Source organism: Diplotaxodon limnothrissa, linkage group LG3, assembly GCF_057381915.1.
Source record: "Diplotaxodon limnothrissa isolate DT_005_m linkage group LG3, D_limnothrissa_male_GT1.1, whole genome shotgun sequence".
NCBI classification, from domain to species: Eukaryota; Metazoa; Chordata; class Actinopteri; order Cichliformes; family Cichlidae; genus Diplotaxodon; species Diplotaxodon limnothrissa.
Genome location: NC_140598.1, coordinates 46,571,548 through 46,584,067, shown reverse-complemented (window position 1 = coordinate 46,584,067; position 12,520 = coordinate 46,571,548). Strand labels below are relative to the sequence as shown.

General features: G+C 39.8%; 1 protein-coding gene across 1 annotated transcript; it reads left to right on the top strand.

The window, feature by feature from the left end:
- Nucleotides 1-6,955: 6,955 nt before the first annotated feature.
- LOC146636157 (myeloid-associated differentiation marker homolog) lies at nt 6,956-7,855 on the top strand. Its single transcript, XM_085350732.1, has one exon. The coding sequence runs from the start codon at nt 6,956-6,958 to the stop codon at nt 7,853-7,855; it is 900 nt and encodes a 299-aa protein (XP_085206858.1).
- Nucleotides 7,856-12,520: the final 4,665 nt, after the last annotated feature.

The following is a 12,520-nucleotide window of genomic DNA, read 5'->3' as shown; positions in this document are numbered from 1 at the left end:
AGGAGGACACAACCCTGGGAGGCCCCTGGTGATTTTCTGGATGCTTGATGTGATTCTTTCCAGCCTCACTTACTGCTTCCTCTCTGTGAAATTCCACTCAGGAGTCTTGACATTTCTACTCAGAAGTAACTAGAAAATTCGAGATAGTAATAATGTGGGGTTATTGTGTCAGAATTTTGACACAAAATGACATAACTCACACTTTTGACCTATCGCTGCCGGTTGATTTAATTATTCATTTAGTTATTTATTTATTTACTGGCAGTAAGCTTCCACGCCCATCCAGCAGCGCTACACAACTAAGCATCTCTAGTGAGGAGCACGACATGCCAGTAATGACCTTCTTATTTGTTCCTTTATTGAGTTATAAGCCATCCCCGAGAAGAGGTTTTAGCACTTTACCAAATACGGCAGTGTGGGGCGTGGGCAGCAGCGGTTTTTGACACGGGCGACACGGGCGGTTGCCCGGGGCGGCATCACGGGCATCGGCAAAAAAAAAAAAAAAAATGCTCGTACTCACATCGGGAATGGCATAGGCACCGATCGGTTTTCTATCGCCCATTTGCTGGGAGTAAGGGCGTCCTCCGTTTGCGAGGTGCGCCTGCTGCTTGCGGCACAGGGAGGAGAGGGCGGGGCGGCGGGGGATTCTCTGGCTGGCTGGAGCAGCATCTAATAAACAACTCGCAAAATAAAACAAAATAAAAACAACAAACACTAAAACAGCGGACATTATGATACAGACTTATAATTTGCACCGACGTTTTTTCGAAATTCTACACGCGAAAAGTGAGCGTGAGAGCCCTCGGTGCGCCTGCTTGCTGCTGAAGTCAAAGTAAACTTTATTGTCATCTCCACTACATACAGTCCAGTATATAGAGAGACGAGACCACGAGGCTCCAGTTACAGCAGTGCAAGTAAACAAACAATAAATATAAGAAGCGTAAGAAAATAAATCTACACTGCAGTTTGGTGATTTAAAGTCTCCCACACAACCTGTTGACAGGGGAGAGGGGCCGGCTGCTTCATAATGTTGTAAATCCAAGCCCATTATGTATTCATGATTTGAATCCTGGGTTGTGCGAAATCACAGAAATAAACCCTATAAAGTGAATAATATGTGAACTGAAGTGTAGGTCTATTAGGTTATGTTGTGGCGATCCTCAGGTTGGGGGATTTGTCTTCATACTGGAGTGCAAAATTAACACCAATGGAAGATGGACAAGAAAAGTTCAAAGCCATCAGGTGCTCAGTTTAGAAAAAACAGAAAACAAGAGGAGGAGAAACGAGCAAGGGAGTGTTCGCCCGGGGTGCCAAACAGGCTAGGACCAGGAGACAGATATCGCTGGATAACAGAGGGGATGCGCCGAGGAACTTAAAGCTTTAACATTATTGTGAAATAAAACTCCTGGTGGCTCAGAAATCGGTAAGATCCCGCCTCAGGATGATATGTTGCTCTGAAAGATTTTAAGTAAAACTTAGCAGCTCGTGTTTATCGCGGTCTATTCTTGGAGTAGAGCTGAAAGGCATAGCACCGAGGCGCGTTATGTCCGCTATCTGACATGGAAAACTTCTTAACTACTCAGTTAAACGGTTGTTAAACGCCTCTGTTATACTCTTAGAAATGAACACGCCTCCTCTGGCATGAAAACGAGCATAGATTTCTTTCATAGCTTTGTTATTTTAAGAGAGGTAAGAAATCCTGCAATAGCCTATTTGATTTAACATAACCTGTTATTTGTGAGAAACTTTCTTTGCCCCCATTTTACAACAGTGTGGGTGGTTCCCTTTAACTTTTAAGCTTTATATGGCACGACCCCCTCGACTGGGTTTTGTTAAGAACCTATAAGCATGGTATGCGCGCCACCAAAAGCGTAAACCCAAACCTGGTTTCCTGTCAGCAGAAGAGGCCACATAACCTACACCGCACAACCGCACCTTTTTTCTGATGTATCAGGACCATGCTGCTGCTGCAATTTAACAGTCATCTCTCTCAGTTTAGATCACCATGCATGGAGTGTGTTTAAACCGTGATAATTCAACAGGAAGTTTAAAAAAGTGTTTCTGGATGTTGATCCCTGTTAAAAAAAAAATACACCTGAAAATAGTCCTAATATTCTGGCCTGATTACCATTCAGTCTGAAAAACTGCTTCGATGTTGCTACTGTTGCTTCCTGGATACTCGCTGTTAGCCCTTCAGAGCTGCTTCTTGAGTCACTTTATGTGCAACAGGATATGTGACACCGGAGTTAATGGCAATTGAACGGGATCTATGGGGGCGGGGGTGAGCTAGAGTTGATCTTCTAGTGAAATTCACCACACCCTAGAAATAAGAAATGTACGTAAAAATTACCCTAAATAACTGTAAAATGGCAACGGTTAATTGCCTAAAATCAAAAAGGGGAAATGCTTGTAATATCTATGTTAAATTACTTTATATTGACAAACGGTTATTTGCTTTTTTTGTCTTTGAAAACAACAGGAAAAATCTGTAACATTATCTACAATTAATCACCCTACAATTTACATAATAATTCTGTATGAATGACAATCTTTCCTGCTTTTTTCATTTGAATTTACAGTTTACAACTGTATGTTAATTACTCAAAACATACCGTGCTTTTCATTTTAACAAAATGTCAAAACACTGTTAGAATTATTGTGAAAATTACGGTGAATTTTGTTTTAATATTAACAAGCTCAGACTGTTTGATAAAACAGTATATCTTAACAGTAAATACGAGCGATTACTAAAAATAAAAAATGTTTATTTCTTTAAGTTCTACAGTCTCACCAAGTAACTTGTGAAGCTCTTTGATCAAAACTGCTGTTTTTAAATGTGCTATATAAATAAATTTTGATTTGATTGTGATTTGATATAAGACAGCTATTTATAATGAAACTAAATTTTGTGGGATAATAATGGCAAAAGGCTATTTTCTATTGTAGAACCAATAACACCGTCTGTGTGCTTTTACAGTGATTTTTAACCCTTTAATGCACATCATGAGTCACAAGTGATTGTGTTTTAATCTTCCTTATCATTGAAAAAAAAAAACACATTCAAATTCAGAATCTCAGGGATTCATCAGTTAACTTGGTTTGATCATTAAACATAATTTTTCTTATTAGTTAATTGCTTACTCCTCTCCTCGAACTTCGACCATTCATTTCTATCCGTTTATGACCACTGTGTACCCAGGGCTTGACTGGGACAAAAAATCAGCCCTGGCATTTTGACTAGAGACCAGCCCACCAGGTATTACAGGAAAAACCATAAAGCCTTTGAATGAAAACAAACGTTTTTGTGACAGTGATGTACACTGTCCTGTTGGTACACAGCAAAATCTCCAGTGTTAAATTAACACTGGAGATTGTCTATATGGGTCCACACCTCTGAGTGTTAAATACAACACTGTTGAGTGTTAAATTAACACCTTTGACAGTGTTATATGTTTAAAAGTAACCTAGTCAGTTTTGAAGATTAACAATGGCTAACACTGAGCAGTGCTGATTTTCTAACACTGGAAAATAACTCAAAATGTTAGAAATATTCCAGTGTTAGAAAATCAGCACTGCTCAGTGTTAGTCTTTGTTAATCTTCAAAACATGTTGTTAGCATGTTAGCAGCGTGATGCTACTCTGAACCGGGGAGCTATTTTCTTGATGTGAGCTTCTACTCAGGGGTTTTTCTTCCAGTTCAGAGCAGAAATGCTTTTGTTACGAAACTGGCTGTTGTTTTTTCCCCCCACAATTTTAATTATAAGCTAGATATATTTCTACTAATGGAATTAGTTTGCTAACAGCAACAGGGATGAGTCAGTGAGTCAGTTGGGCTTGTGAATCATGATTCTCGAGTCAGTAAAGTGATTCTCAAGTATTGAACGATTCGTTCACGAATCGAACATCACTAGTCCAGACTGAATCAGCTCAGCAAGGGAGGCCAGCAGCACCCTGCACTGAACCAACAACCTTCAATTTCATTGTAAGTGTCATTAGAGTGTCATTAGTGTGGTGCAGAATGCACCATAGAGATGTACAACTCTCCTGTTGAACACCTCAAGACTGAAGGTACACCAGATATAGGAGGAATAAAATTTGAGTCAGTTTTCAACTGTTTAAAAGATTTTCACATCTGACAGCCAGGTTTGCCATTTTGATCAGGACACAACATTTTAAGGGCATTTTGTCATATGATGTTGTGCTGTTTTTTAAATTTTTTGTAAAAAAAAAAAAAGAATGGTTGACCCACTCCATTCCAAATCAGAGCATTAAACTGTTTAAATACTCTGACTTTGATACCTCTTCAAAGCCGTGTGAGGTCACTCCTCAAACAAACTCTCAGGACAGTTAATACAAAACTGGAAATTTTTAAGGCTGTTGCCTCTGATAATTGGTGACAGAGTGGAATATGGAACAGATGATTTTTAACCCACTGCATCCAGACTGCAAATGAATCGCGCATTTGCGAAGCCACTGCTGGCATGTGATCCGCAGCAGCAGAAGAAAAGGACTTGTGAGGCTCAGTAACAGAGATTTAATTAGAAAAGTACAGAAATTTTGTGCCAAAAATATTATTTTTTCTGTATCGATACCTACTGAATCAGTCAGTACTAAAAAGGTATCGTGTTTTGGTACCCAGCCCTACTCGCATATCAGTTCAATTGCAATTATGTCAACGATACAATTCAGTATCCCAATGCATGACGCTAACTTCATTTCAGTTTGTTTTCATCAACAAATAAAGGAGGTGACATATAAGCTAGAGCAGGGCGATATGACCAAAATTATTTATCACGATATACATTTGAAAATTTGCAATAATGATATAACTGACGATATAATTGACACTAGACAAAATACTTTACAACTCCACAACGTTATTAGTGCAAAAAACCCCATCAATGTATTTTCACTTAAACAAGCAGCTGTTTTTTATGTGCATTAAAGTTATATAAAAATGTAACAGTGCAAATTCCTTGCTGACAGTTGAACCAAAAGGCATTTCCAGTGGAAACTGGCCGACATATCCTCAGCATAACCATGTATAATATCCACAAAACTTAAAAAGAGGTTATACACACACAATACCCTAATATTATGTTGAAGCACAGTACGTATCACTCCGCGAGGCGCCTGACTACGATAGCCGTAATGCTCCGACAATCCATCAAGCGGTGCGGGTTCGTAGCTCAGCAAAGTCGTACTAAAACATTTGACAGATTTTCGAGCGCCGTGTACGACATAAAATCGCTTCGAGATCAGTAAACACAACCAGAGTTCATACATAAGGCACACGGGATTATAAGGGGCACTGTCGATTTTCAGAAAAATCAAAGGATTGATTTTAAGTGTGCATATCTTCACTGTCCTCTGATGGGTCTTTTGATGAGAGTTCTGACTCCTCCATAAGCACAACTTCATCAGATAAAGACAGGAAGAAGAGGATGAAGGGCAAAGCAAAAAAACACAAGAAGTCAAAGAAACATGACCAAAAACCAAGAACAAGAAGTCAAGTGATTAACTTAACAGTTTGATTTTGCATGTGGTGTGTTTCATTACCACACTATTACATTAATGATTATGCTCTCTCAAATGCAGTCCAGAATCCGAAGCAAGTGGTCAACCGGTATAACAAGATTTTGAGGCTGTTCAAAAGAGGAGGCACCATGTCTGCTGCTGATTTTGGTTTGAATGTTACTTCATTATTTTATAAATTTTGTAGTTTAATTTTAATGATCATACATGTGATACACTTTATGTAAAGAGCTACAAGTCATATAGTTTGCATCCAGCCGTGTTCTGTATTACCTCAAACATTGGCTGATAGTTTATGACACTTTTTATTTTTGTATCAAAATTTGTGTGTCCAATCTGTAAGCGTTGTTCTCATGTTTTTGTGATTGGCATCTTAAAAATACATTGCGTTCTGGATCTACCCTGTGTGTTGTCATTTATTTTTTGTTACAATGTACTTTAAAAACTTTCACATCTATAAATAGGTTGTACGGTATATATGGTCCCCACTTTAGATGGGCTCACTCAAGATACTTTACTAACAAGTAGTAAATGGCTTGTAACTTCCTAAATAAGTTTATTAAGGTATTTATGAGCATTTTAGATAATCTATCAAAAAAGAAGTTGGTCGATAGTGAGTTACAGCTTTGGCAGCCTTTAAGTGACAGTTATAAATATATTGTAAGACATCTGTTAAGATATATATGAGTGATGAAACCCTGATATTCAGTGTTTATAAAACATCTAGTATGAAACTACTATGTGTAGTACATGTAGAGTTTATAGTATTATATAGGACTACTAACCATCTACTTACCTTTTACCAGTTATTTTGTATAGCATTGAGCATCCTGAAATGACTGGTTTGTAACTGATGCAGAGTAGCGTTTATAAATGATTAATCAATGAGTTGTAGAACATGAAAACATAATTAATAAAAAGTGTTGTACATTAGCTTATTCATCATGAATAAAGTGTTTAAAGCAGTGCTTGAAAACTATTAACTGATTATGAGAAATACTAAGCATGGCATGTGATTTTAACAAGAAATAAGACTAAACTTAAAGGTTAGACTTTGGAAAACTCAGCTACTGTTTTTATGGACTGTACATAATAAAAAGGATAATGAAATAAAAATACAAATAAATAAATAATACTAAAATAATTTTAAATATAATTTTTTAAAAATTAAATTTTTTTAAAAATGTCTAAAATAATTTTGTTTTCCACAGACGTACTGTACAGTTATTCCTTAACTGCATATTAAAACATATTTGCTTCATTTTATTCTGATTATCTTTGTCTTCTTCCTGCAGATTATGAGACAAATGCCCACTAAGTAGAGGAGAAGCAGGATCCGACATTCAGTACAAGACTCGTCTTGAAACTTGCAGGACTATTAAAGTCACTTTCACCTCCTGACAGACTGTAACATCCCATCATGCCATTGATTGTGGTCCCTACTTCCCAGTTGTTCAGGATGCGAGTAGCTGCCCTGTTATTCACCTGTGTGGCATTCAGCGCCGCTGCACATGGAGCTCATCTGCCCCACGGAGGCATGGCTGACTGGTGCATCTTCTGCTGGGCGTTCAGCTTCGCTTGCACTCTGCTGGTCCTGCTGGTAGAGTTGTTCGGCCTCCAGGCCCGGGTGCCAGTGTCCTGGTCCAACTTCCCCATCACTGTCGCCTGCTATGCTACACTCCTCTGCCTTTCAGCATCCATCATCTTCCCAGTCTTCTTCCTTAGACACCAACAGGCCAGTGAAACCCGTGACCATCGCATAGTTTCCACAGTCTTCTTCCTTAGACACCAGTTGTTCTATCGTGTAGCTCATGACCATCGCATAGTTTCCACAGTCTTCTCCTGCCTGGCAGCGGTTGCCTACATGGGGGAGGTGAGCCTGTCTAAAGCAAGGCCAGGAGAGGTGGCAGGTTACATGGCTACAGCTCCAGGCTTACTGAAAGTGTGCCAGACCTTTTTGGCCTGTATTATCTTCATCCTGATCAGCAGCCCAGTGACATACGACCATCATCCAGCTTTGACGTGGTGCATGGCAGTGTACTGCATCTGCTTCATCGTCTCCATGGCTGTGGTGGTGCTGTGTGTGGGAGAGTGGACCGGCTGTCTCCCCATCCCATTCTCCAAGTTCCTTTTGGCATATGGGCTCCTGGCAGTTATCATGTATTTGTCCGCCACCATCCTCTGGCCTGTGTTCCAGTTTAACTACAGGAGAAACGATGACCCAGATACAATCGCTGCATCTGTAATCACTGCCATCAATTTCCTGCTTTATTTTGCTGACCTAGTGTACAGTGCCAGATTAGTGTTTGTCAGTGGCTGAGAAGAGGAGAGATGTAGCGCTAATTTTGACCCCCCCCCCCCTCTCCTAATTTAAAAATCCTGAAACGTTTTTAAAATCTTTAAAATCCTACAAAGGGATCCCATATTTGCAAAGCCTGTGAGTATGTATTTATTTGAATGTGATCAAATAGTTGCCATACAGTATTTAACCTCTACTGTGAAATGATGGGCGAAGGACACTGTCTCAGCTGAACTCTGGACACACACACATACACATACACTGATACGCACTCCTCCCTCCTCCCTTTCCAAACGCCTTCGATGCTTGTCTCCTCCTGGAGAACACGGTGGGTCTGGGCCCAGCGCTGGAAAAAATTCTGGAAAAAATGTTTCGGATTACTCCTCACCCTCTACCCACCCCTGTTGCTTGTCACGTGCTCCATAATGTTGTGCTGTGGACATTTATGTGCTTTCTGTGTAGAGGAGTTTTTTTGTTTTCTGATCTCATGCTGTCCTCCCATAGGAGCACAGCATGAGTAGAGGTCTCTTTTTTCCCCTCTTGGACTTTCCCATTGTATTGTACATTTCAGTGTTTTCCATAATACTACCGGTTTCCGACTTGTCTCCCCATGTGATGTCTGTGTTGTGTATGTAAGGTCGGGGGGTCCCATTTCACTGCAGGGCAACTTGCATGTGACAAATAAAGTTTTCTTGAATCTTGATGTGTGCAACACAACTCTTACATCAGCTATCAAAGTGTGAGATTTCTCACAATGAAATACATTATGTATCATGATAAAGTACATTATATACTATTAAAGCCAATAAAGTCAGCACACTGGAGCACAGGGGGGTGGCAAAATTGGGCACTTGCATTTCAACACGCTCTAACTGAAAGATCATCATCCTGTAATCTTTTGTTAATAGCGCTTTAAAGTCATATCAGTATCAATATCATTATAATACCAACAAAGTGCTCTGATATTTGTATTAGTTAAAGAAATTAAGCTTTTATCATAAAACAAATATCTCAGACTTTTTACTCACTTGGAAATGGAATGAATAAGTGAGATGAGCTGTCAAAGATGACAGTATCGATAATTAGTTATACTTAGTCATAAAATGTACTTTTAATTCAAATAAGGATATACATTCTGAGTCATGTGTTTTCACCCTTTGAATAATTGCTACAATGAATACAAGAACTTTCATTTCATTGGAAATCTATACGTCTTTTTAAATACCCAACACTGATACATGAATCACTTGAGAGGAGACCCTGCAGAGTGGAAGGCACTATTCAGAACTTTATGCAAAGTTTTGATTTTTTTTAAGTAGTGAAATTTGTTAATATTTATTGTTTACACTGTTGGTCTCTGCAATATTGCCGTGTTAAAGCAATTACAGCAGTTTCCAGAAGAGGTTAATCAGTGTTTTGGTGAATAAGTGTGGCAGCTATTTTCATGCCTGTAAAACAAAATCTTGAAAGAAACTTTAAAGGATCCAGGTCCAGGTGGCGGAGCAACCTGAATAAACGGGAAGTACATTGCAAGCAAATAAAGAAGCAGGTATGGCAATGTGATACAGAAAGGAGGGCTGACAGAAATACAACAAAAAATTATTGAATTATGCAGAAGCAGGGATCAGACGATTTAGGTTTTTGTGCCTTTGGGGACATTTTGATAGGCACTACAAAAACGTGCCACTATTGTGACACTGGGAGAGAACTATTAAAAATGTAAATTATTTTAATAAAAGGAAGATCAGAAAAGGTTAACACTTCAAGGTGGCTTTACAGGATGTAATGCAGCAGAAACATCACAGAAAAAAGTGCAAAGAATAAAGTCCAAACTGGTGTAAATGTGATTAAGCCTTTAGGGATACAGACACTTAGAATAGAGGAATTTACCCATTTTAACATTTGTATGTTTGTGTTTATTCATAGTTGATTATAGTTTCTTTTTTTGGTTTTCTGAAATGAATGATGTAGTAGCAAGGTGAATAAAACTAATATTAACATGAAAACGTAAAATCTGACTTAATATTAGACACGTGCTTCTTCTATCCTTTAATATTCAGCATGTTTCTGCACAAAACATGTGTCTTACCTGCAACCAGTCATGTGTAGCTATATACTGTACTTTCTACCTAAATTACACATTACGTGGCAAGGGCACAAAAAGAAAAGAATGCAACATTATACATTTACATCATCCACTTCATGTCATAGCAACATCCCACGTAGCAAAATTGGTATTGTCACAATCTGGTTGTAGGAACTCAGGCGCAGAGCGGTTAGACGTCTCCAAAAAACAAACAAATCACAAATTACTAAGCACGAGTTCACAGGAGCTGCGAGAAACACTAACGTCAGTAGTACAATCATCCAGCGACGAGAGGATCTGTGTTCCAGCCTCAAATAGTGCTCCCGGTGATGACAGGTGATTATTGTCAGGTGTGTAGGCCAAGGGCGGGAGCCCACAGTGAGCTCCGCCCAGGCAGAGAGAGAGAGAGAGAGAGAGAGAGAGAGAACCAAAACAGCACACGTAGCCTTGTGGTGCCGGCCGGGCAGGCATGGAGACCATGACAGGTATGGCCCAGATCTGGCCCACATAATGTGCTTACACATGGCCCACATACCGCAAAGAATGATGGCCCTTTGGCGGCCCAGATCAGGTTTGCCAGAGGTAGACATGAGCCAGCACAGGGCCAGTTGCAGACATACAGCTGGCTCTGTGCTGGCCCAGATGTCAGCCAAATGTGTACCTTAATCAAGCCATGTAATAACAACATGTGCAGGAAGATAAATAGTGCAAAAGTAACATGACAAACCTCTGTTCAGACAGTGAATTAACTGATTCTTTTCCTTTCCCCCTTATTACTCAAAACACTCTGCATAACATGCCATATTCACCCAATCACACACTTTATGTGTTTCCTAATTACATTCATACACATTCACACTCTTGACATGCAGATTGGAGGAGCCAGGAGTCAAACCACTCACCTTCCGATCAGTAGGTGACCAGCTCTGCCACTTGAGCTACAGCCACCCGGTGGTAAACATGTGTAAACCCTCACTAGGTTTTGGATAAAGTGTACACTCACAAACCTGTCATAACTGAATTTGTAACGTTGGCTACCATAGCAGTATAGTATATTAACATTGCACTTTGGGGTTCCAACTAAAATATGAACATAAATAGTGCCACCATTGCCAGACCTGGCCCACATCTGGTTGACATACACCCTGCCATGACACCAGTCAGTCAGAAGTGCCAGCTTGATGCCAGATCCTGGCCAGACCTGTTTCCTATGAACCTGGGCCACATAAACCGAACCACAATCGGGCCAGATGTGGCATGCCATGACACAGACAGTGCAGTCTATACCAGGTCTGGCCCATATCTGGATGGCATGCGTCTTACCATGCCAGAAGTCAGCCAGCAGTGGCGGCTTGATACCAGATCTGGGCCAGACCTGCTTGCTATGTGGGATGCTATAATAACATAATAACATATAGGGGCTCATAGCAGGACCAATGGAACATTTATCTTATCTGTTCTATAGAAGGGTAAACCTCACATCTGTGTTAAGATGTTCTGCAAATGCAGAATTCAGCAAATGAAAACAAACATTCAGCTGCACTTTTTATTTCCACTCAAACCGAAACCCTCAGCTCTCTCCATGCCAACGTTTCAAACAGCAAGTGAAAGTAAACCCAGAGGAGACAAGCAACGGATGTCAAGCTCTGCTCTTCGCTGATTTTCTGCAAGCATGCCTGGTAAGTTATTTTAACTCTAATATTCTGCAGTCACAACAACAACGTGCATTTTGATAAGCCTAATAAATAATCGAAGGAAACGACACTTGGTTGGTGCTTTGAGACTATTGTGATGAAATCACAATCACAGAAATGTCGGACCAAACCAAGCACGTAGCCTGCTGGCACTTTGATTTTTTTATGACACATGACTCATCGTGTTAATCTGTCAGCCAGACTGCATTGAATACCTTTGATTTGAATGGCATTTTCTAGCTTTTTATAATGGAATAAAAAACAAACAAACAAATCAAATTAGCTCGTTTTTTGTCAGTTCACCTAAAAGGCCGTGCAGTGAATGCAGGATCAAAGAGACCAAGAAATCAAAAGTGAAACCAACAAGAACAAAACTTGATGACATAACATTGCATTATATTTCAGGAACCACTAGATGGAGCCAAAACCAAACATTAGTAGAGCAGAGCTGTTGCTTACGGTCTTCCCATTTTCACCTGAAGGTCCCGGTGTTCTGGGAATCCATCCTACCTGTTGTTTCTGCACATGCGCACAACACGAAATTAAGTAGCGAGCCGTCATACCCTTGTGAATATTAGCTAGAAAAATACTCTTGACTGGTAAAATTAAGTGCCTGCCTTTGTGAGTGTGACCTACAAGCATACTTTAACAGCTAAATTAAGTGACAAATCGTCCTACCTTCTGAGCTAGAAGCATACTTCAATAGCTAAAATTCAATGGCGAACCATCCTACCTTTGTGAATATGAGCTTGAAGCATACTCTGACGGGTAAAATTAAGTGGCAAATCATCCTACCTTTGTGAATGTTACCTACAAGCATACTTTAACAGGTAAAATGAAGTGGCAAACCGTCCTGGCTTTATGAATATGAGCTACAAGCATATTCTGATGGGCAAAGTTACGTGG

Bases quoted from the DNA above. Each gene is read 5' to 3' on its own strand.
- LOC146636157 (XM_085350732.1), top strand. From the start codon at position 6,956: ATGCCATTGATTGTGGTCCCTACTTCCCAGTTGTTCAGGATGCGAGTA.